The 23,050-nt window shown below is 35.1% G+C and overlaps 1 protein-coding gene and 1 non-coding gene across 2 annotated transcripts; one reads left to right on the forward strand and one right to left on the reverse strand.

Annotated features, from left to right (window-relative positions):
* Positions 1-3,021: 3,021 nt before the first annotated feature.
* LOC145557623 (uncharacterized) lies at positions 3,022-3,480 on the reverse strand. Its single transcript, XM_081618797.1, has one exon. The coding sequence runs from the start codon at positions 3,478-3,480 to the stop codon at positions 3,022-3,024; it is 459 nt and encodes a 152-aa protein (XP_081474923.1).
* Positions 3,481-4,465: 985 nt separating this feature from the next.
* LOC145560878 (small nucleolar RNA R71) lies at positions 4,466-4,572 on the forward strand. The gene has a single exon (XR_014093474.1). It is a non-coding gene; the product is annotated as a small nucleolar RNA R71 (small nucleolar RNA).
* Positions 4,573-23,050: the final 18,478 nt, after the last annotated feature.

A 23,050-nucleotide genomic window follows, 5' to 3' on the forward strand; every position in this document is an offset into this window, starting at 1 on the left:
CCCATCAATCGGAATTTGCAGCCTCGCAATTGGTAATTAATTACCCAAATTTAGCCCCAATTCGAGAGGAGCTACTCGCGGCCGCGCAGCACTGTCAGAAGGCGCGCAAATGGAGTCCAAAATCAGAATGATACAGTAGCATTTGTGCGACCTCTGCGCGGTGTCTTCGCGGGCGCGTAGATCGGGGTTCAATTTGAACCACATCACGAGCTTTGCACGTGATTTTAATGAAATCCAACGGCCGTGTTTTAATGATGCTTGATGAAGATGATGATGATGAACGGTGAAGATGAGGGGATGCGTGGTGATGGTGATGAAGGTGATGCAAATCAGAGCAGCCAAATGAAAGAGAAGGGGAAATCGTGGCTGAGGGAATTTGGGGGATTTGTGGGTTTATTTTAATTTCTTTTTCTTTTATTTTATTTTATTTTCTTAATTCTTTTTATATTTTCCTTTTCCTTTTCTTATTTCCTTTCTATTTTATTTTTTCTTTTGTTTTTCCTTAATTTTCTCATTCTTTTATTTCTTTTATTTTTCTTAGTTTTATGAGCTTTGTATAAATACCCATTTTTGGGGGTAATTAGAGGGGATCTATTATGCTATTTTCTTAGTTAGTTGAGGAGAGCTTCTCTCTCTTAGGGTTAGATTAGGAGTTTCTCTCTCTAGTTTAGGAGTAGTTTAGAGAGAGAAAGCTTGGATTTTTCATGGAGTTTTTGGGATTTTGAAGAAGCAAATTTGTGGATTTTCCCTCTCATAAATTCAATGAGTCTTCCTAACTTTCTCTCACCTTTATTGCTTTCATTTATTATTGTTTTTGCTTATTTATTTGTTTATTTGAGTAGATTAATTAGTTTAGTTGTTGATTCTTGCTTTTATTATTATTTTACCTTGTTTTCCATATTTTTGTTCATTATGTTAGTTTAGGTTTTGTTCTAGGGAAATGGATGAAGGTTATGTTAATTAATTTAATGATTGATTGTGGTTAGTATGAAATTGTTTCTTGATTATTGTGTATGGATGATGCTTTTATGGATTAGAATCTTTCTAGCTAATTGATTCTATGCTTTTAATTGTGTTTTCAATCAATTGTGCGAAAGTGAGTTGTTTGAGAACCCTAAATTCCTCCATGTCTTTGCTAGGCTAGTTGCACGAGAGTGAATTAGTCTAGTAGGATTATTAACATGTTTAATTGCGCGAGAGTGAGTTAAATGTGTAAATCGTCCTAATTGAGGTCATTTTCATCTAATTGTTTGATGTTGTTGAATGCATTAATTTAATTGGATTCCACTTTCCCTAGTTTTAGTTATTTGCTCTTAGTAGTGTTTAATTGAACCTCTCTTACCTCACAAGCTTTCCTAGTAGTCTAATTAGCATAGATTGATACACTTAGTCCTTTTGGGTTCGACCCTTTACTTACCCCTATACTCGTATTAGGGTAGTTTAGGTATTATAAATTGTTAATTTGATTAGGGTTAGTAGACTAACGACACTATTCTAATCCTTCGATCAGGGCATCCTTTACCAACAATTGAGTGAGAGCGGCTTTGCGATTTTTGAAAAATCCTTTATGAACCGGCGGTAAAAACCCGCGTGTCCAAGAAAGCTCCTTATCCCCTTCACATTTGTAGGGGGTGAGAGGCGCTCAATTACCTCAATTTTGGCACAATCTACTTCAATGCCCCTACAAAAAATTACATTACCAAGAACAATTCCTTCTTCTACCATGAAATGACATTTTTCCCAATTCAAGACCAAGTTCACCTCTTGACATCTTTTGAACACTTTAATCAAATTTGAAAGGCAAATGTCAAAATATGAACTAAAAACAGAAAAGTCATCCATGAATACTTCAATTGATGATTCAAGCATGTCGAAAAAAATAGACATCATACACCTTTGAAATGTGGAAGGTGCATTACAAAGTCCAAATGGCATCCTTTGATAAGCAAAGGTGCCAAAAGGACATGTGAATGTAGTCTTTTCTTGGTCCTTGAGTTGGATTGGGATTTGGAAGAATCCCGAATATCCATCAAAGAAGCAATAATGACTATGTGATGCTAGTCTTTCTAATATTTGATCAATAAAGGGGAGAGGAAAGTGGTCTTTTCGGGTGGATTTATTCAATTTTCTATAATCAATGCACATCCTCCACCCGGTGACCGACCTTGTAGAAATGGTCTCACCCTTATAATTCTTAATGATGGTCATGCCTCCTTTCTTAGGCACAACTTGAACCGGACTAACCCACTTACTATTAGAGATAGGGTAGATTATGCCCGCTACAAGAACTTTTAAAACTTCCTTTTTCACAACTTCTTTCATGTTTGGATTGAGCCTTCTTTGATGCTCAATTGAAGAAGCATGATCATCATCAAGTAATATCTTATGCATGAAAATTGTGGGACTTATCCCCTTAATGTCATCAATTTTGTACCCAATCACATCTTTATACTCCCTTAGAACAACTAGGAGTTTATCAAAAGAGACATCATCGAGTTTGGCATTGACAATAACGGGATAAGCCTCACTATCATCAAGGAAAGCATATTTAAGAAGAGGGGGAAGGGGTTTAAGTTCAACCTTATGAGGAGGCGTAGTCCTCTCCTCTTTTACCTCCACATTGAGCACTTCCACCTTCACTTCATTGAGGACTAAAGGTTGGTTGAGCAAAAGATCATACCCCCTTGTTTCTTCATCTTCCTTAACTAAGCCTCCCGTTAGTATAGCTTGTAAAGGATCTCCTTCAATCAAATTTTCTTGGAACTCGTCTAAGTTCCTTTCCAAAGTATCAACTCTATGAACTTCATCAAACAATGACTTTTTCAATGTTTGTGGGAATGAAAATGAAATTTTCTCATCTCCCACAGTCAAGGTCAATCTTCCTTCTTTCATATCAATAACAACACCCGCGGTGTTCAGAAACGGTCTTCCCAAGATTAGGGGCACCGTAGTATCTTATTCCATTTCCATTACCACAAAATCACATGGCACAAATACTCTTCCAACTTGAACCAACACATCTTAAAGAATTTCCAAAGGTAGCCTAACCGTGCGGTCGGCCAATTGTAAGGACATTCTTGTTGGCTTCAAGTCTCCAACCTTCAAACTCTTAGAAATAGAATAGGGCATCAAGCTCACACTTTCCCCAAGATCACATAAAGCATCCATAGCTTCTAAGTCTCCAATCTTCACCGGTATTGCATAGCTACCGGAATCACCAAGCTTTTGAGGAAGCTTATTTTGAATGATTGCACTCACCTCCTTAGGAAGAGAGATGGTTGTACTCTCTTCAAGCCTACTCTTGTTGGATAGAAGATCCTTCAAAAATTTTGCATAAGTAGGCATTTGTGACATAGCATGAATAAAGGGGATATTCACTTGAAGTCCTCTCATGACTTCAAGAAAATTTGAAAACTTTTCATTCAATTTCTTTTCAACAATCCTATGAGGGAATGGAATGGGAGGCTTGATTACTTTCATGGGGGCTTTTCTACCTTTTCCTCATATCCCTCATTCTTATTTTGTGGCTCCTTTCTCTCAACATAAACTATCTCATTTTCAAACTCACTCTCATTTCTCACCACAACTCCCTCCTCTCTCTTTTGTGGCTCCTCTTCTCTCATAACCGACCCTTCATAACCTCTCCCTGATCTCAAAGTAATGGCCTTAGCTTGCTCCTTTGGGTTCACAACCGTTGAGCTTGGGAAGTGACCACTAGGATTGGAGGATGAACTTCCAACTTGTTGCGCAATTTGAGCCAATTAATTCTCAAGTATCTTGTTGTGTGCTTGAAGTTGTTGGATGTTCGCATATCCGCATTGCTTCTTCCTTGTTGTGTAATGAAGGTCTCAAGTCCGGCTTCAAGGCTAGATTTTTGAGGAGGTGGAGGAGTGGGTTGGTTATATTGTTGCCTTTGTTGGTTTTGGTCCCTTTGGTTAGGGGACGGTAAGGAGCTTGTTGGTTTTGTGGATGAGATTGGTTGTATTGGTTTTGAGGGGGGCCCTTGGTTTTGTTGTTTCCAACCCGTGTTTTGTTGGGGTTTCCAACCTTAATTGTAGGGTTGAGAGTATTGATCATTTCTTTTCCCAATAGCCGCAGCTTGCTCTTGTTTAGTTGAGTTGCAATAGGAGGACAAGTGATCATTTCCTCCACAAGTTCACAAGATATGACTTGTTGTGAAGAAGAGCTTGGAGATTTAAGGGTGGATTGATCTAGCTTGTGAGCTAGCATGTCAAACTTTTATGCAATAAGGTCTATTACACTAAGGTCGTGGATTCTGCCCTTCTTTGCTTGAGGTTGCCGTCTATCACCTTCGTATGCATAGTGCTTTGTCACTTCTTCAATCATCTTGTATGCATCATCCACATATAGCTTTTTAAGGCTACCACCGGCCCTGTTATCAAGGTTGGCCCTTGAAGTAGGAGTAAGACCATCATAAAATCTTTGAACAATGATCCATTATGTGAAACCATGGTGTGGGCATTTTCTAGTGTAGTCCTTGAAACGCTCCCAAGCTTCACTTAAGGTTTCCTCAATCTCTTGGTTGAAATTGATGATTTTCCTTCTTAGTTCGACGGTTTTTTCGGGTGGACAATACTTTCCAAGGAAAGCTCTAGTGACTTCATCCCATGTGGTCAATGATCCCTCTTCTACCGTTCTCAACCAATGCTTTGCTTTGTCACGGGGGGAGAATTGAAACATGTGCATACGGATGAACCCTTCCGTAATCTTGTTTTGCTTGATGGTTGTGCACAATTCGAGGAAGTTGTCCAAATGAGCTAAAGGACACTCATGAGAACTCCCACCAAATTGATCACTTTGTATCATATGGATGAGTTGAGGTGACAGCTCAAAATTATTTGCATTCGTAGTAGGAAGGCGTATGCCACTCCGAAATGTAAGGCATTGGGGTGGTCATAATCTCGTAACAATGGTGGAGAAGGATTGTTATCACCCATGTTATCTTCTTCGTTGGTTGCAAAGATTTCCTCCGGATCGGAATCCGAATATACAATAGAGAACTCCGGTGTGCCTTGCAAAAGCCTCCTCACGTTTCTCAAAGTCCTATTTAGCTCTAGATCAACGGGAATAAGCGGTGATTCCTTACTCTTCCATGTCATGCAAGGTCAAACAAAGCTAAGAAAAATGTTAGCAATGACTATCACAAGTTGAAAACACAAATATACAAAAATAAATAAGAAAAGTTATGATACAAATACACACACTTAGACTCATTCAACAATAATACATTCAATGTGACTTTGCCTCCCCGGCAACGGTGCCAAAATTTGATAGGCCGTCGTCGAGCCTACCAAAGATAAAGTCCTATCTTGGTCTCACTAGCTAATAGCAAGGGTAAGAAAGGGTAGAACCCAAGAGAGGCATTGAATCAACCACCGAGATACTACCGTTTAAACAAGCTAAATGAAGTCGAAATTGGTTTGGTTTTATGTAGCATGTACTAATTCAAATTAACTAATACTAAGGGGTGATTAACAATAATTAAAGAGTTCTAGGGCTTGGGATATACCACTTAATTTCATCACAAATCACAAATATCATGTAGCAAACAATGATAAATTAAGGGGATAATATAGGGGAAGCCATCTAAAGCACCCAACTACTCTCTCAAGCTAGAGTGATTACTTGAATCATGAATACAACCTACTCTCGTGGTTACAAAGCATAAAGCAAGTGTTAAAGCATAATCACGATGACGAAAACATTCCCTTGACTGGAAATTCCTATTCTCATGGCATTTCAAGTCAATTAAGCATAAGGGAGCTAACTCAAGTTCATCTCTCGATCCTTCGTTGAAAAAGCTTCGACAATAGTTCTAGCCGTGGCCATATACAAGAAATAAGAAATTAAACCACTTAAGCTCAACTAATTAAAACCCAACAATTACCAAATTAACACATGCAACAAGTAATTAGTGACTACATTGAGGGTTTTACCCAAACCCTAGAAAATTAGACTACTCACATTCCATGGAGATTAAAGCAATTAGGTGTTTCAAGTAACTCATGAACAAGAATTAACCAAAGATTAAGCTAAATAACAATCTAAGCACACAAGAATTAAGCAAGAAAATTAAAAATCAAAGCAATTAAAATGGTAGAGAAGAGTGAGAAAAAATATTACTAGAAGCTTGAACTTGAAAATCAATGGTGGAACTTTTCTTCTACAATGATTGAGAATGAAATTTCCAAGCTAATAATTATAATCTAACTAATGATTTGAGAATATTTGTGTTTTTACAATTGCAAACTAAGAGGAAGCACTAAAAACTTGGATGTCGTACAAATGAGCTCAAGGGGTTATTTATAAAGACCCCAAATAAAAAAGACGGAGAAAAAAAGAGTCAGGCACGGCTACAGGTCAGCACGAACGTGCTGAGGTTGGCACGGACGTACAGCCATACGTGCACGGACGTGCCGAGGTAGGCACAGACGTTCACCTTTGAAAGCAGAGAGGCAGAATGTACTGTTTTGGCCAGGGCATCCTGCACGGACGTGCAAAATATGGCACGGACGTGCAGGCCTTGTTCAGTAGAATCAGTTTTGAAACTGATTTGGGCTGAGCAAACTGCACGGACGTGCAGGATCAGGCACGGACGTGCTGAATATCCTGCACGGACGAGCTGAACTCTGCACGGACGTGCAGGCCTGGAAAATAGTAGGCAGTAACTTCTGGTCGTGCTGGGGCACTCCTGCACAGACGTGCTATACTTTCCACGTCCGTGCCGACTCTCTAAGGCCTTTATCTTCACTTTTCTTCGGTTTCGCTCCATTGTTTCGGCTTCTAACCTCGGTTTATCATCCAAATGCCTCAAATGATCGTCTTTGAACCTAAAAACTCAACAAAAACACCCAACAACTCGTGAAGCAAGAGATACACAAAAGTTGAACAAAAATAGAGTAAAAGTGAACCAAAATGCTAGTATAACAAGTAAACAAGGTTCGAAATCACTCTAAAATCATATCGAATAACAAGTTATCACTATCAAGTACTTTAAAGCTGCATGATCAGTAAAAACAATAACTTTAGAACCAACAAGATATGATCAAAATTTTTCTAAAGCATAAATCACAGCAAGAAACTCCTTCTCCGTGGTGGCATAGTTGACTTGGGCCTCAACCAAAGTTTTACTTGCATAGTAAATAGCATGCAAAACTTTGTTCTTTCTCTATCTGAGCACGACTCCTAGTGCAAAGTCACTTGCATCACACATAATCTCAAAAGGAAGATTCCAATCGGGTGCACATATGATGGGTGCTGATATCAAGGCCTGCTTTATCTTGTTAAAAGCCTTAAGACACCCATCAGTAAAAACAAATGGGGCATCCTTGAGTAAAAGCTGAGTTAGTGGTTTAGCAATTTTAGAAAAATCTTTGATAAAGCGAAGATAAAACCCCGCATGACCTAAGAAACTTCTAACTCCCTTAACATTAACTGGGGGGAGGTATTTGCTCAATCATAGAAATCTTAGCTTTATCTACCTGTATACCCTTATCAGATACAATATGACCTAGAATTACTCCTTCTGTCATCATAAAGTGACATTTCTCCCAATTTAGAACCAAATTACATTCTTCACATCTTTTCAAGATTTTATCAAGATTTGCTAAGCATGCATCAAATGAAGAACCATACACACTAAAATCATCCATAAAGACTTCCATAATAGACTTTATGAAATAAAAAAAAAGGCTCATCATGCAACGTTGAAAGGTAGCGGTGGCATTACATAAACCAAAGGGCATCCTACGATATGAAAAAGTACCATAAGGACATGTAAATGTAGTCTTTTCCTGATCTTCTGGGTGAATTGGAATTTGGAAAAATCTCGAATACCCATCCAAATAACAAAAGAACTTATAATTAGTTAACCTTTCAAGCAAATTATCAATAAAGGGAAGGGGGAAGTGGTCCTTTTTAGTGGCAATATTTTAACTACGATAATCAATGCACATACGCCACCCTGTAACAGTTCTAGTGGAAATCAATTCATTTTTCTCGTTTTTAATCACAGTCATCCCACCCTTTTTAGGAACCACCTGTACAGGACTTACCCACTTAGAGTCAGAAATAGGATAGATAATACCTACATCAAGTAATTTCATAACCTCTTTCTTGACTACTTCCTGCATATTAGGATTCAACCTTCTCTGGGGTTGAAGACAGGGCTTATAGTTGTCCTCTAAATGTATCCTGTGCATACAAAAATCAGGGATAATACCCTTAAGACCATCAATACTGTACCCAACTGCTCTTTTATGGGTTCGAAGAACCTCTAGAAGTTTGCAAGTTTGTGGCTCATTAAGTGTAGTATTGATGATCACAGGGTATAGTTCCTGCTCATCAAGAAAAACATATTTTAAATAAGAAGGGAGAGGTTTTAGTTCAGGTTTCTTAATCTCTTTAGGTTTTTATTCCTTAACTAAATTCACTACCTTCATGGTCTCTTTGGGGTCTAGCTCTTCTAGGAAAAAATCTTTTTCAATGGCATCCACCTCATTACCCCAGACGCTTGCATTGTCTATAGATAAATCTCCACAAAGAATTTCCTCCAAGGGATCCCTTGCAAGAACATGTGGTAAGCTTTCATCACAAATATCATCCATTATATCAATCACATCAATTAAACAACAGAAAAGGTTAGTTTACCATTTATAACATCAATAATGGCTTCTGCAATATGGAGAAAAGGCCTACCTAATATAATCGGAATTTGTGTGTCCTCAGCCATGTCTAAAACAACAAAATCAACAGGGATTAAAAATTACCAACTCTGACATGGACATCCTCTAAAATACCTAAAGGGTACTTAACAGAACGATCTGCCATTTGCAAAGCTATATTATTAACTTTTAAATCACTCATATTATGTTTAGAAAAAACAGACAATGACATAACACTGACACAAGCACCCAAATCACATAATGCTTTATCAATAAAGACATTACCTATATGACAAGGGATACAAAAACTACCAGGATCCTTTAACTTAGAAGGGGATTTATTTTGCAATAAAGCACTACATTCCTCTGTAAAAGCTACAGTTTCTACCTCATCAAAGGCCCTTTTCCTAGTCAAAATATCTTTCATATATTTAGCATATGCAGGAACCTGAGTGATTAAATCAATGAAAGGAACTGTTACCTGCAGGTTTTTCACAACCTCCAAAAACTTACCAAATTGTTTATCAAACTTACTCTTCAAATGTCTATTGGGGAATGGTAGTTTGATAATTGGGCTCTGCACATCTCCTCCCTTCTCCTTAGATTTACCCTGCAAAGAAACATTAGAGGGGTTAGTATCTTTTTGTAGCCCTACAGGGTTAATAGGATTAGCATTTGGTATAAAGGAATCAGCAACAGGAACAGGTCCATCTTCCTTTGGCATATGAGGTCCATCACAATGTGAACCACTCCTTAGAGTGATTGCATTGGCATGATCTGTGGGATGAATTGGTTGCGATGGTAGAGCTCCCTATTGACGGGTTTAGAGGGTAGATGAAATTTGCGCAATTTGATTATCCATGATTTTATTGTGGGCTATGATTGAATCACTTTGTGCATCCCTACTTCTCCATGTGCTTTTGCATGCTTGATAGCATTGCTCTAATTTCTGTCATAGCAGTGTCAGAAGATGAGGAGGATTGTGCTTGGTTTTTCTGGCCAACATTAGGATGGTAATATTTTTGCTGTGGTGGGGGTTGCTATTGTGTTTGTTGTGGAGGTGGAGGGTTTTGTACATTGGTACTCCGATAGGAAAGATATGGGTGGTTCCGGAGGGCAGGATTATAAGAGTTAGAGTATGGGTTATTTTGCATATAGGTTTGAAAGGCATTAACTTGCTCCATGGAACTCCTACATTCTTGCTCCCAATGCCCTACAATTCCACAATTTTCATAGAAAGCTTCATTGTTAGCAACAACAGAAACATTAGCTACAGATTTAGGAATAACAGTAAGATTATCTAGTTTCTGACAAATATATGTTAATTGAGCTAGCAAAAAGGATACAGAATCGACATTATGTTTTCCTTTATTAGCAAACCCTCTCGGATTCCTATACTGGGAATTTTTTATTGACATATCTTCAATAACCTGTCCTGCATCTTCCACATTAAGATTCATGAAAATCCCACTAGCTGCAGAATCTAGAATTGATCTAGATGAAATTTTAAGTCCATTGTAAAAGGCTTGGATCAACTTCCATTGTGCTAGATTATGGTTGAGGCATTCTCTCTATAGATCCTTGAACCTCTCCCAAGCCTCATATAGAGTTTCATCGGCCTCTTGGGCATAGTTCTGAATAGCACTCCTTAGTACAACTAGTCTCTCTACAAGGTAATATTTATTATAAAAATTCAAGGCAAGAGTTTCCCAGTCAGTAATACCAAGTGCAGTTCTATTCAAACCATTAAACCATAATTTAGCTTTTCCACATTATGGAAAGGGAAAAAGAATATCCCTAATTTGGTCCTGCGTGACCCCGGCTTGCCTAATGGTGTTGCAATACAAGCAGAAATATACAATGTGAAGATTAGGATCTTCACCCTTAGCGCCACTGAATTGCTTCCACTCTATCATTCTGATAAATTGGTGTTTGATTTCAAATTGCACTCCATCAAGTGCCGGACTAGGAGTAAGATGTGGAAAATCTTTCAGGGTTAGCTGCGAATAATCGGTGAGCTTCTTAGGTGCTGCCATCTCTGATTCTGAATCTGAAGGGATTTTTGAATCACCGGAACCAGTTGGAGGGTCTCTTTGATTATTGTTTTCCTCAGAGCCCTCCAGGATTTCTCTGTAGAGATTCTTTTGTCTATGGAAAGAGCGCTCGATCTCAAGATCGAATGGAATGTGACCTTTTCTGGAACACCTGGGCATAAACAAAGAACTAAAAGACAAATATGAGAATCGCCTCAAAGAACTAACGTTCTCTGAGACAATAGGGGATAATCTAGACTACAAAAAAATAATCTGAAAATAAAAATAAAATCGTTTCCCCGGCAACGGTGCCAAGTTTTGACACGCTAAAGTCGTATCACCTAAGTCCTCTGACTAATGCAGATAGGGAACTAGGGTCGAATCCACAGGGAAACAAGTCTTTCTATTCCTCATTAATTAATATAATCTAGATTATCAAGTAACCAATTTGTTGTTATAAAAAGGGAACTAACTACAAAGATTCAGTTTAGGGAGAAAATAAATAATAAGAAGGCCTAGGGTCACATGTTCACTAATAATTAATATTCCAGGATAAAGCATAACAATCAATAATTAACATTACACTAATAACATGATTAACAGGCTTTCGCAATTTATTAACCAACATCTACTGGATTCATTAATTCAATATTGCTATACTTTTACAATCAAATCACATCTGCTCGATTCATAATACAATTCTAAAGAATTAAAACAATTCAATAAGAAATTATCATGCATTATTAATAATCAACAATAATAAATTATCACTTCATATTAATTATGGATCCCGATAAACCCTAGAATTAAACTACTCAGACATAATTAAAACTAAACTAATCAAAGCAATTAAACAAGTCATGAAGAAATGAAGTAATAAAATTGCTGAAATTGATAACAACAAGAAATCGTTACCAAAGTAATCGGAATTAAAGAGTTGAGTCAAGAAGAAGAGTGAGTTGTAAGAGAGAGAAAATAATCTAAGTAGAGAGAGAAAGTCTAAAAGAAGAGGTACTAAGGAAAAAGCATTAAAATTGTACTTTAAAAACAATCTAAAATTACTCCTAATTAGAAACTAAGAAATCGCCGAAGATGCCTCCCCAAAAACACGCGCCCGATCGGGCCTGCCTTTTTCTTCGCACATCCTTCTGAGTAGCCGCGCCCGATCGAGCAAATGCTCACCTGATCGGGCCCGGCTTCTCCCCGAAGCTTGGAACTTCGATTGGGCTTACTTCTTAGCCTAATCCGGATATCCACCTAGGGTCTTGAATACTCGGTCCGACGCACGTATTCCACAAGTCGGTCCTTTAATCACCGGCTTGATGACTCTAACCGGCCTTGGGCTTCAAAAACGGTGGTGCTCCTTCAATGTCCGTAATTGCTCCATGAAAATCCGGGAAATTGCTCTAAAAGTGCAATTTCCTACAAAACTCAACCAAAAATACAAAAACACTAGAAAACACCAATTAGTAATAAAAGTGGCTCTAAAGAGCCAAAAAAACTACTAATTATGACCAAGGGACGGGGGTAAAATACTATATAGATTAGACACATCAAACTCCCCCAAGCCAAACCTTTGCTTGTCCCTAAGCAAATAGCTCATCAATGAATACATAAAACATGCTTCACCCCAAGCAATCAAAATCAAGCACAAACGATTCAAGGCAAATCTAATAAACATGCTTCAATATCAATCAATCTCATTCATCCAATCACTCATCCTCCCGAACAATTGTAAAATAGAACAAACCACATGAGCATATAGAATTCAAAACTAGTTCTCACACACTCTACTCTCATTTATGTGGCCCGTTCAATTCACGGGGTATAACTTAGGTTATTTTAAATAAAAGTATGGTTTTCAATAGTTGAAACTGCGAATTTATTGTCACATGACTATTGAGACGAACGCTGTGAAAACTTATAAGGAAAAAAAAAGTGAGGGTGGAATTGTGAAAGAAGATGAAGGAATTTAGTTAGGTACATATACATGAATATTATTGAATATGAAATGACATATTAGTTTAAGCTATATTTTAAGTTTAAGAGATAAAAAGACTATTATTATTATACTTCATATGTTTATGTAATAGTTAATTCAACTTTATTTTATCATGGTGGAAATGAAACACTTTTCTTTTTACTTAAATGTACAAGTTACGGAATGCATAAATAAATTAACATTATGTAATACATTTAATTTAATTTTTTTAACATTAAAAAGGTAAAAGAAGTAACATGTGTCATATGAGTGAGTTGTGAGGACATGTGGCATATGAATGATTGTGGTTTGTGTAAGTATAGACTAAGTATAGATATACAAATCTATCAATATTTCATATGATAAAATTGATAATGCTTTTCCATTATAAATTAAAGACGGTTAAGTTTTCCTATGTTGAGCCATATAAAAAGTGAGTAGGAAGCTCATAATAGTGAACTAAATTATAATACAAGTACGTAGAAGAATAAATGGTCTTTAGATTTGTAATTTGTAATTTGTAATTTGCAATTATTATTTTTTTTTCATTCATCTATTAACATAAGTGATTAAATCACTACAATATATAATTTACTCTTTCAAAATACATAATCATCCTTGCCGAATTGACGAACAAGATGAAATTGATCTACAGCCGCACCCTTGGATACTAAGCCGGGCAGCAGAGGCCACAGAAATGATAACCGTCTTAAACTTCAATGCTGCCTCCTTCAGCTTCTCACGGCGCTTAGAATTCGCAGTTGAAGTTGCTACTGAATTGTTGTTAAGGTGTGACAATTGGTACGTTCTTAGAAAGGCTTGCCGTCGTTTAGCACGTACACTTCTTGATATTAATGGACTCACCTTATTCTTTATGCTAATATGGCTTTGCCTTCTTGATGATCTCTTGGAAGTTGATCGAATTTGATCCTCAACAACTTTCTTGTGTTCGTGATCATCGTTGTGTTCGTGTATGGATTTGTAGTCTGTGGGATCTCTTAGAGGTATGTTATAGTTCATGATCATACCAATTTCTAAGTATGCACAATATGTAAAATACAAGAATTAGTTGTTAGGAAAATGTAGTGTTTTTGGGATGAATGGGTGATTTATTATCTTTGTGAGAAGTTGTATATGGAAATATATTGATGTAGGGTGGTAAAAGTTTGGTCAAATTTCTTTGACCGACGTGACAATTTTCTACACATGGCGGGCGCACTAGTCAAACAATATTGGTTGACTACAAATTATTTTTTTGACTAAAAATTAATTATATGGCCCGTATGGGTATGGAGGCCGGGTAACTTACATTTGTTTTATTCAATTTCTATTTAATTAGGAATTTTTTATTTGGTAACGTTGTCTTTAGTTGTTTTTTATTTGGAAGGATTGTACTTTATTTTAACAAGCTAAGAGGTACACGATACGCGTGTACAATATAATTTTCTTTTTACTGTATACACGTAGCGTGTGCCTCTTAGCTTGTGTAGTATAAAGTGAGAATAGAAAATTATTTATACATATCATTTCAGGAAGAACCATTTTCGCCCATATTATCCTTTATCATTTATGACAGGTTGAATATCATACAATTTGATTATTTAGACATTTGAAACTGGGTTCAAATAATGGAAAGGAGAAGATGAATTGGATATTCTGCAATAAAAAATAAAAAAATTGTACTGGTATACATAAAATATAGGAATGGGGTTTATCTTGAAACATGATCCTAATTATAATCACAAAAACTAATATCATGCAATCACTTTTTTTTTTTTTTTTTTTAATTTTTAATCATCAAACAAATTTTAAAATCTGTGAATCAATAGCAGATAAATTTATTTTTTACATACACTAAGATTAAAAAAAAATATTTACCTTTTTGAAGATAATGTCACTCCATCCAAAATTAAACAAATGTTCATATAATTTTGTATTTTTTGTTGAGTCCGATGTCAAACAATCAACAATTCCTGCAAATTCAACTAATAATAATATCATATATACAAAACAATGAAAATAATCAAATCCATCAAATTCATCTGAAATAGATGAATACTTGAAATAAAAGATGGTTTCTAAATAAAAGATAGTTACTTGAAATATGACAATCGACTTTAATGGTTTATTATTAGACGAAATAATATATTTTTGGGGTTAATCAATTTTTTTTTTTGAAAGGTTAATGAGGCAAGTATAATTAAAGAGCAATTATGGTGTTACAGATTTTGAGTATTGGAGATTTGTTCAGAAGAAAAAAAAATCGTCAAATGCTTAGTAGTTAGTGAGAAATGACATAGTACATAATATTTTTTTATTACTCGTATTAGGATAAACATGCATATATATTAGCAGTTAGCCAATTAGCAATTGTATGCTTAATGATAAATTTTTTTTTCCGTCCATTTTGTTCATCCATTACAGTTAAGTGATTTAACTCCATGTTTTTTTGTCAAAAAAAAAAAAAAAGATTAACTCCATGTTTCAGGTAAAAGAACAGTTATGCTTTTTTTTTTTTTTTTTTTTTTTAACAAAAGCAGTTGTGCATTTTTGAGGTAATTTAACAGATTGAGAAGGGCATTTTGGGAAAAGCCAAATTTATCACCCAAAAAGCTCTTTCTCTTTATATAGTACTATAGATATAGAGAAAACAAATAAATATACAAGTAAATCTGAAAAAAAAAACTCAAAAATAAATAAATAAATAATTAAATAAATAAAGATACAAGTTGAATAATATAATAAAAGAAATATTGAATTAAAATTAATGATACGGAATAAAAAGATAAAAAGGATTTTTTAATAAAAAAATGAATAATATATAATTTTAAAAATAATTAAATAACATATATACTCCAAAGTAAATACTACCCTCGATTTTAAATTATTTGTGAGATATACAATATTCCAAAGTCGCAACTAAAATAAATCGGAGGTAGTATTTAATTTGTTTTCTTTTAACAACTTTTGTGTATGGTTGACCACAACGTGTGGCTAGCTAACACACAAGTAACCCTTGTTCTGACCAAACGAGTAATCTTTGACCAAGTAACCATAGATTGGGTAATCCTTGACCGTATCGACCGAGTAACTCCTAGCCGATTGAGTAATCCTGAACCGAGTAATCCCTCACTTACTGAGTAACCATTAACAAAGTAACTCTGACCATTCTTTAAAAAATATATATATATGAGGCTGGCCACACAGTGTGGCCAACCACAGATTAAAGTTTATGTTCTTTTAAATGTTGGAATTATTTTAATAAAGTAGTTCGTTTACCTAGTTTAATCATCTCCTAAAAAAGCATGGCAAAAAGGTGTGTTGCATCTAAAGAAAATGGATAAATTATTAAATAATATAAGAACGTTGACCAAAATAAATTTAAATTATATAAAACAAAATTTATTGCATAAAAGAAAGTGAATTAATAGTTTGTAAAAAAGAAATCTATTCACATGTTAATTACATAGTTTTAAAATACTCATTTGCTTAATTAGAAGAAAATGATACTGATTAGTTGGTGAAATACAGGATTATATATATATATATATATATATATATATATATATATATATATATATATATATATATATATATATATATATATATATATATTGTCAAATGCGTATTCTAAAATATCTATTTGGCTAATTAACACTTTTATAATAAATTAGGACAATTAATGCATGCAATATATGTACACCATAGCTAGCCATTTCCGAGACAAAAAGACTTGTGTGGACCTGGTCACAATAATATTATTGAGGACATGGTTCACAATAATATTATGAAAAATGTGGTTCACAATAATATTACCGTGGACCTAAAATCTACAAGTGTGCAGCTGATGTCGTGTTGAACATAGTAATGACCTTAATTATAACATATGAACCTTTTTTAAAACTTGTGTGAATTTAATACTATTAAGAACCTGAAATATATACGTGTCATCTGACATTAGGTTATACATAGTGTAGGGAATATTTCAAGCATTATCCCTAGCTTGAACCCCACTGTGATCATACACTAAAGTACGGTGGCGTCCAAAGGAAAGAAGATAGAGCAAAAGAGTCGCCAACAAGTTTTAGGAACTTGTAAATCGTTCACGAGGTGAAGGTTACACCCCTTAACGATCCAAGAGATCGTTAGCTCCAATAGGTTTGGAACCATGACTGGTAGTTCGGGGATGAAGGTACAAAACCAACCTAAAAGAGATTGAACCTGCCCTAATAATAGGCCTATACTTTATTCTGATCGTATTCATGTGCGCTTTCTGACTAACATGCAATCAATAGGATTAACCCTAAACCTGTTTAATCTATGTTGGTTGAATATTAATGCACAAATAAATTTATTATTGGCGACCACTTGAATTATAATCATATTAACCCTAACAAGATTATTAATTATCTTTATTAAGCGTGATTACAAGTACAAATTCCCTTTAAGCATGCATAAAAGGCGTGATCAAGCAATAACAATAATTAATCATCAAGCAACATAATAGTAAAGATAACCATAAAAATAATCATAATAATAATAATAATATTTAAAATAATCATAATCATGTTAAAGTATAATATTAATAGCAAAATCCTAAGCATGATACAAACAAGATTAATAACAAACCCTAGCATGTCACTAAACAATAAAGATCAAAACTTTAGCCTGACATGATACTAACATAAATATTAGGAAAGAACATAAAAGGCATCATACTTTTAATCATACTTGATATTAGAGTTACCCTAGACATGATACTAGGAAGATCAAAACGCCCTAACATAACATTAGGAATCATAATAATTACCTAAGCATGATTTCTATATCATAATAACAATAAAATCAATTAAAGCACTTACTTGAATGCCTCGTACCTCTTTCTAATAACAAAATACACACGTTAGTAACTTCAAGGACAATAATAAATCAAACAATTAAATTAAATAATTGAAAGAGAGATTTGGGACCAAACCCTTAGAAATTAAAAACCTTTCACATCTAGGGCGAAGGCAACTTCGAACTTGGCTAGGTGTTTCTTGGTCTTGTGAATGCAAAAATTTTGTATAAAGGTTGGTTTAGAAAAGAGAGAAAGAATAAGCTTTAGCTTCGAGAGAGAAGAGAATTAGAGAATTGATGGTTGTAGATTGTAGATGATTGAAAACGGAGTTTTTAGAAGACTATTTATAGATAAAATCAGCCAAAAAGATAGAAAAACAAATCAGAGTTTCGACGTGAAAAAACAAAATTAGCGCCAGGCGCTAATGCTAGCGCCAGGCGCTAATGCTAGCGCCAGGCGCTAATGCTAGCGCCAGGCGCTAATCATATTTTTTACGCATTTCCTAAAATCAGATAAAATTTGGCTGTACAGAGGGTAAAATCGCATTTTTCTTAAAAATACTCTTTTATTCTGACTAAAACTCAAAAAAGTCAACAAAAGTCAATTTATCAATGCTAATTGAATTAGGAATGAAAAGAACCTTCTAGAAGAATCTAGAAGACTAAACCATTCCTAATTGCATTAGGAATGATAAATCCATACTAGGCCCTCCCCTAAATCATTGGGCCGCATATAAGACTCAAACCGGGCCCAGTTTAGTAATTTGGCCATAACTTCCTCATTATTCATCGGAATTGGACTTATAATATATCGTTGGAAAGCTCTTTTCAAGCCCCATCCAACTACACCATTATTGGACCCATATCATGGACACCAAACAGGATTGGTTGTTTTCTCAACATAGGTTTTCAAAAACATAGAGAAGAGAAAAGAAATTAAAACTATCCGCAACACTAAACCTTCTACACTTTCACTTCATTCGATTATGACTCGTCATGAAAGGTACTCATCACCGGGTTTGGTTTTGGGGAGACACAAATGGGTGTCTACACATAGTGACCCTATTTTTAATATAGTGACCTTTATTATTCATTTTAACCAGTATATCACAAATTTCACTAAAGATGAAAATTAACCTCTCATCATCTTTATAATAAAAAAATAACTTTTGTTTTAACACAATAATATTGATTTTAATATAGTGATGAGTTTTTATTTATTTATTTATTTATTTATTTAATTGTATAATGACCGGTGTTGCTAATATTAGTGGTCCACAAAAATTTAATGTGAATTAGGTCTATTGAAGAGTTTGTATGTCGTAAAAGCTCTTTATGTTTGGCCTTCTGTCACAACTTTAGTTGTTCGTGTTGTTTCAATGAATACTACAGGGAAGGGATTTGAATTGTAGTATGATAGAGTTGTCAAACTTTTACAAAAATAAAAACAACTAAGCCTTTTTTTTTTTTGACAAGAAAAACAACTAAGCTTAAGGAATTTAATGTGCAAGAGAGATTTTACGTGGAAAACGTTTTGGCCCTTAACAAGGAGAAAACCCATGACCACAAAAGATTTATGGAAAAGATTATTTATTTGAATAGGGCAATGTCCTATTACAAAATAAAAGACTCTTACTTCCAGTTCCTCAATGAACTGAAAGCCCTAAGCAACAAGCTAAGTCACCCAATTTGTTACTCTTCTCTTTTCTTTCTCTCTTCTCATTCTCTAAGGTTCACTCAAAGAAGTTCACTAAAACTTCCCTATTCCCCAAAATACATCTCAAATGAATTAACTCTAGTATAAGCACATAAAAACACTCTGATTCACTAGTGTGGAATAAGACCTTTTAACTCTGTTAAAGAAAATAAAAGTTAAATATATTTAAGTAAGGGTGAGTTTTTCTAACTGAAATAACTGGCTATTTATAAACCTTTTTAGCCTAGGAAAAACGCCTTGTGTTGTATGTCCTTAACGCCACTACTCTCTACCCACTAAAAAGATCATGTCATAAACTTAAGGACATGAACTCCTTAATGTGAAAGACCTTGACATGGACTAAGTCTCGGAGAATAGTCTGCAAGTTTTGTTAACACATGAGCAGATTTTATTATTGTAATTGATATTTCGAAATAAAAAAGAAAATGAAATCTTTATCATAAATTAAAAGGATAAGAATTAAACCAACTATTTTTGTAAAATTAAGCAACAAACAAACTTATCTTTTAGACCAATTCTACACAGCTAATTTATAGTATAAACTTAATTCTTATACTAACATAAATTCTAAAATATAAAAATATTTTAGTCTTCAAGTTGCTCTGATGAAGTATATACTCTGACACATCTGTTCCTCTAAATGAACTTCTCTTCTTCGGTAACGCTTCTACTCTGAAGTTTTGTTCCTTAAGAGGAACTTCCCTTTTCAAGGCTCCAACTCTGAATCGTCAACTCATGTGAGGGAAATCTTTTCTTTTGAATTATTTGTCATGTGCTATCTTTCTCCTCATGGAATAATCTTTGCAAGACAACTTAATTATCCTACTCAATGCACTTGATCACACACTTAAAAAATCAAGCATTTATTAGTATGTAAATAAGTTAGGCTGTGTCATCAACAAAATCATAAGCTCAACAATATTCCCCTTTTTTATGATGACAAACAAATGAAATTTATTTACAATGAAACAAAAATATTCCGAAACTAAAATAAAAAGAAAAAGAAAGGTTTTTCTAATTTATGCCCCTAAACTTCTTCGGTTTCTAAGCTATGCCCAAGCCTTTTCAAATGTCTAAGTTGTGCCCTTAACCTAACTAATTTTTATTAACAATAACCTTTAACATTATAAATAACCTTTTTTATTATTTTATTTTCTAATTTTTTAAAAAAATTTATAGTGTTAAACCAATTAGAACAGGACACATGTCAAATTAATAACGCCACGACACCATTGTTGATAAAATAACTTAACTTTCGTTAACGGATATGGTTGTCAAAGGGTATTTTTGATAATATATCGTGAGGTGCAGGACACAACTTATAACTTTGAAAATGCATGGGTACAACTTAGAAATCGATGAAATGGGGGGGGGGGCATAACTTAGAAAAACCCAAAAAAAGAATGAATAAAAATAAAACCTGATAAAAGTGAACAATACTAAGCATAAAGAAAATTTATTTATGTATACCTGTTGGTAGAGAATGGGAAGGCTATGAAGACTTTGGACAGAGATCATAGAATGATTAAGTTTCCTTGATTTTGCACCTTTCCCCCTATTGGCATTATAAAAAAATGAAAAATTAAAAACAATAATTCACCTTTTGCACATCTACTCAAAATAATCCCACCTTGGCGTATTCTAGAAATAATCCCACCTTGTACCTCCATCTTCCCAAAATAGTCCTTTTATTGGTTTATGAAATTAGTAACCTATTTTAGAAGGTGACTTGACACTTATCAACTTCTAATTGGTCCTATTTTAAAATAATTAAAAAAATCTCCCAACCCCACGACCACCCCTTTCATAGTTGGACTGAAATGGTCTGCCACCCCTTTATCACCACCATAAGAACCCCTTGCCTCCGCCCCTTACCACCATCACCACCTTCACAAAAAAGTCTCAACTTCCTTCACAGTTGCTGCCACAACCACTAAGCGAACCCACACAAACAAAATTGCACCAAATCGCCACCAATCTCACCAAATTGCCACCACTGCACCAAATATCATAACCTTCTAATTCCCTCTCGTTAATAATCAAGTCTAAAGCTCGTGATTCAGTTCGAATTATACCCAGATTTGCGCGCCCAATGCTGCTTTTGTTGGCGGTAGTAGGTGGAGCAGGGGTTGTTCTTGGTGCCGTTGTGCGCTGTGATGCAGATTGTGGAGTGAAGGTGCGGTTTGTGATGATATTGCTATTAAATTTTGGTGTGGTGGAGTTTGGTTTTTAGTGCGGCGACATGAGGAGTGAGCTGAGCTACTCCATTGGTATCGCGGGACTGCTGGGGTTGGTTGTTGTGAGGTAACGGATGGTGGTGGTGTGGGTAGATCGGAGGTCAGGTCTGTGGTGAAAGGGGTTGGGGATGGGAATAGGTTTGTGTTAGGATTTTGGGAGGTGGTTTTGGTGGTTGACATGGATGCAACCATGGAGTGGGTAAGGTGAGATAAGAAGGATTAGAGGAAAATTAAAAAAAAAATCTAACCTATTTTATAGGCTGAAGGTAAAAATAGCCTCATTTTGAGAGTATAGGGCATAAAGGTGGGATTATTTCTTAAATACGCAAGGGTGGGATTATTTTGAGAAGATGTGCCAATGGTGGGAGTATTCTTTTCAATTTTTTCCTATAAAAACCAACACAAATTGCAAAGTATACCATAACACAACACCAATCAATGTGGTAATGTGTTGAGACAATAAGCATTCATAGAGAAAAAATATTCACAAAGCATATAGGAATATTAAACATAGACATTAATCATTTAAAACTTATTTAAAATATTGTCTAAATGTACCAAATTCACAAGTTTAGCTGTACATAAAGTACCTAATAACTAAAAACCAAAATAAATTATTTCCAAAGGCAAATACTAAAGCGTGATCAAAATTAAAGGAAAGTGGACAACAGAATAAAATGGGTTTTAAGAAGTTGTGCTCTGGTCATTATCAACAACAAGATCCTCCAGCTTCTTGCAGACCTGAGACACAACGTCATGGAAAATGGCAAGTTTCGCCTTCTTAGTGCTTGTGACCAGCTTCTTCATGTGTTAATCAAGAGTGATCACACTCTTCTTCAGTTCCTCCATCTTCTCTTGTGACTTATACAGTTCCTTAAGCACCTTCTAGAGGACTTCCTTCATCTCCTTCATTTTATCATCAATCAGAACCTTAATTAGGTGGAGAAATGAAAGCTGCAAACTCTGTATCTACAGATGCATGCTTGACAATGGTAGGAATACTAGGAGTTTTCTACATTTCCTTATGGCACCGGCAAGATAAATGCATATCTTAGTAGGCACTTCTTTCATTTTCATTAACCTTAAGCTCTTTATATTTTTTCTTCCTCCCTGTTTCAGTCACTTCTTCTACACTCTTTTAATCCTCTTCAACCTAATCACCCTCAACATCACTTTTTATCTCCAGCACCACATTCTTAATCAACCCAACTACCTTTTCTTCTTGTGATTTCCCCTCAGCTGACAATCCCACTTCTTTGGGCTTCTTCTAAACCTTCATAACTTTGAAACGTCTATTCACAAAAACAAGATGATGATTATCAAGAAATATGGGTTGGATATATTTGGTGTTTTTGAGAGGTAAAGGCTAAGAGTTGGCTAATGAAATGCCAAAACTTTCAAAGACAGTGGTGAGAAGGTTAGCACATCCAGCTTTCCATCCTTTTGGAACACTGTAGATAAGGTGTTGGATCATGATGGAAGGGAGGTTGATAGATATTTTAAGAGCAAGGGAATAAATGAGGGTTGCATCTAGCTTGTTTGCTGCATCTCTGTTTTGA

Source organism: Chenopodium album, chromosome 9 (assembly GCF_948465745.1).
Source record: "Chenopodium album chromosome 9, dcCheAlbu1.1, whole genome shotgun sequence".
Taxonomy (NCBI): domain Eukaryota; kingdom Viridiplantae; phylum Streptophyta; class Magnoliopsida; order Caryophyllales; family Amaranthaceae; genus Chenopodium; species Chenopodium album.

Excerpts from the sequence above, each read along its gene's own strand:
- LOC145557623 (XM_081618797.1), bottom strand. The coding sequence starts at position 3,480 with ATGAAAGTAATCAAGCCTCCCATTCCATTCCCTCATAGGATTGTTGAA.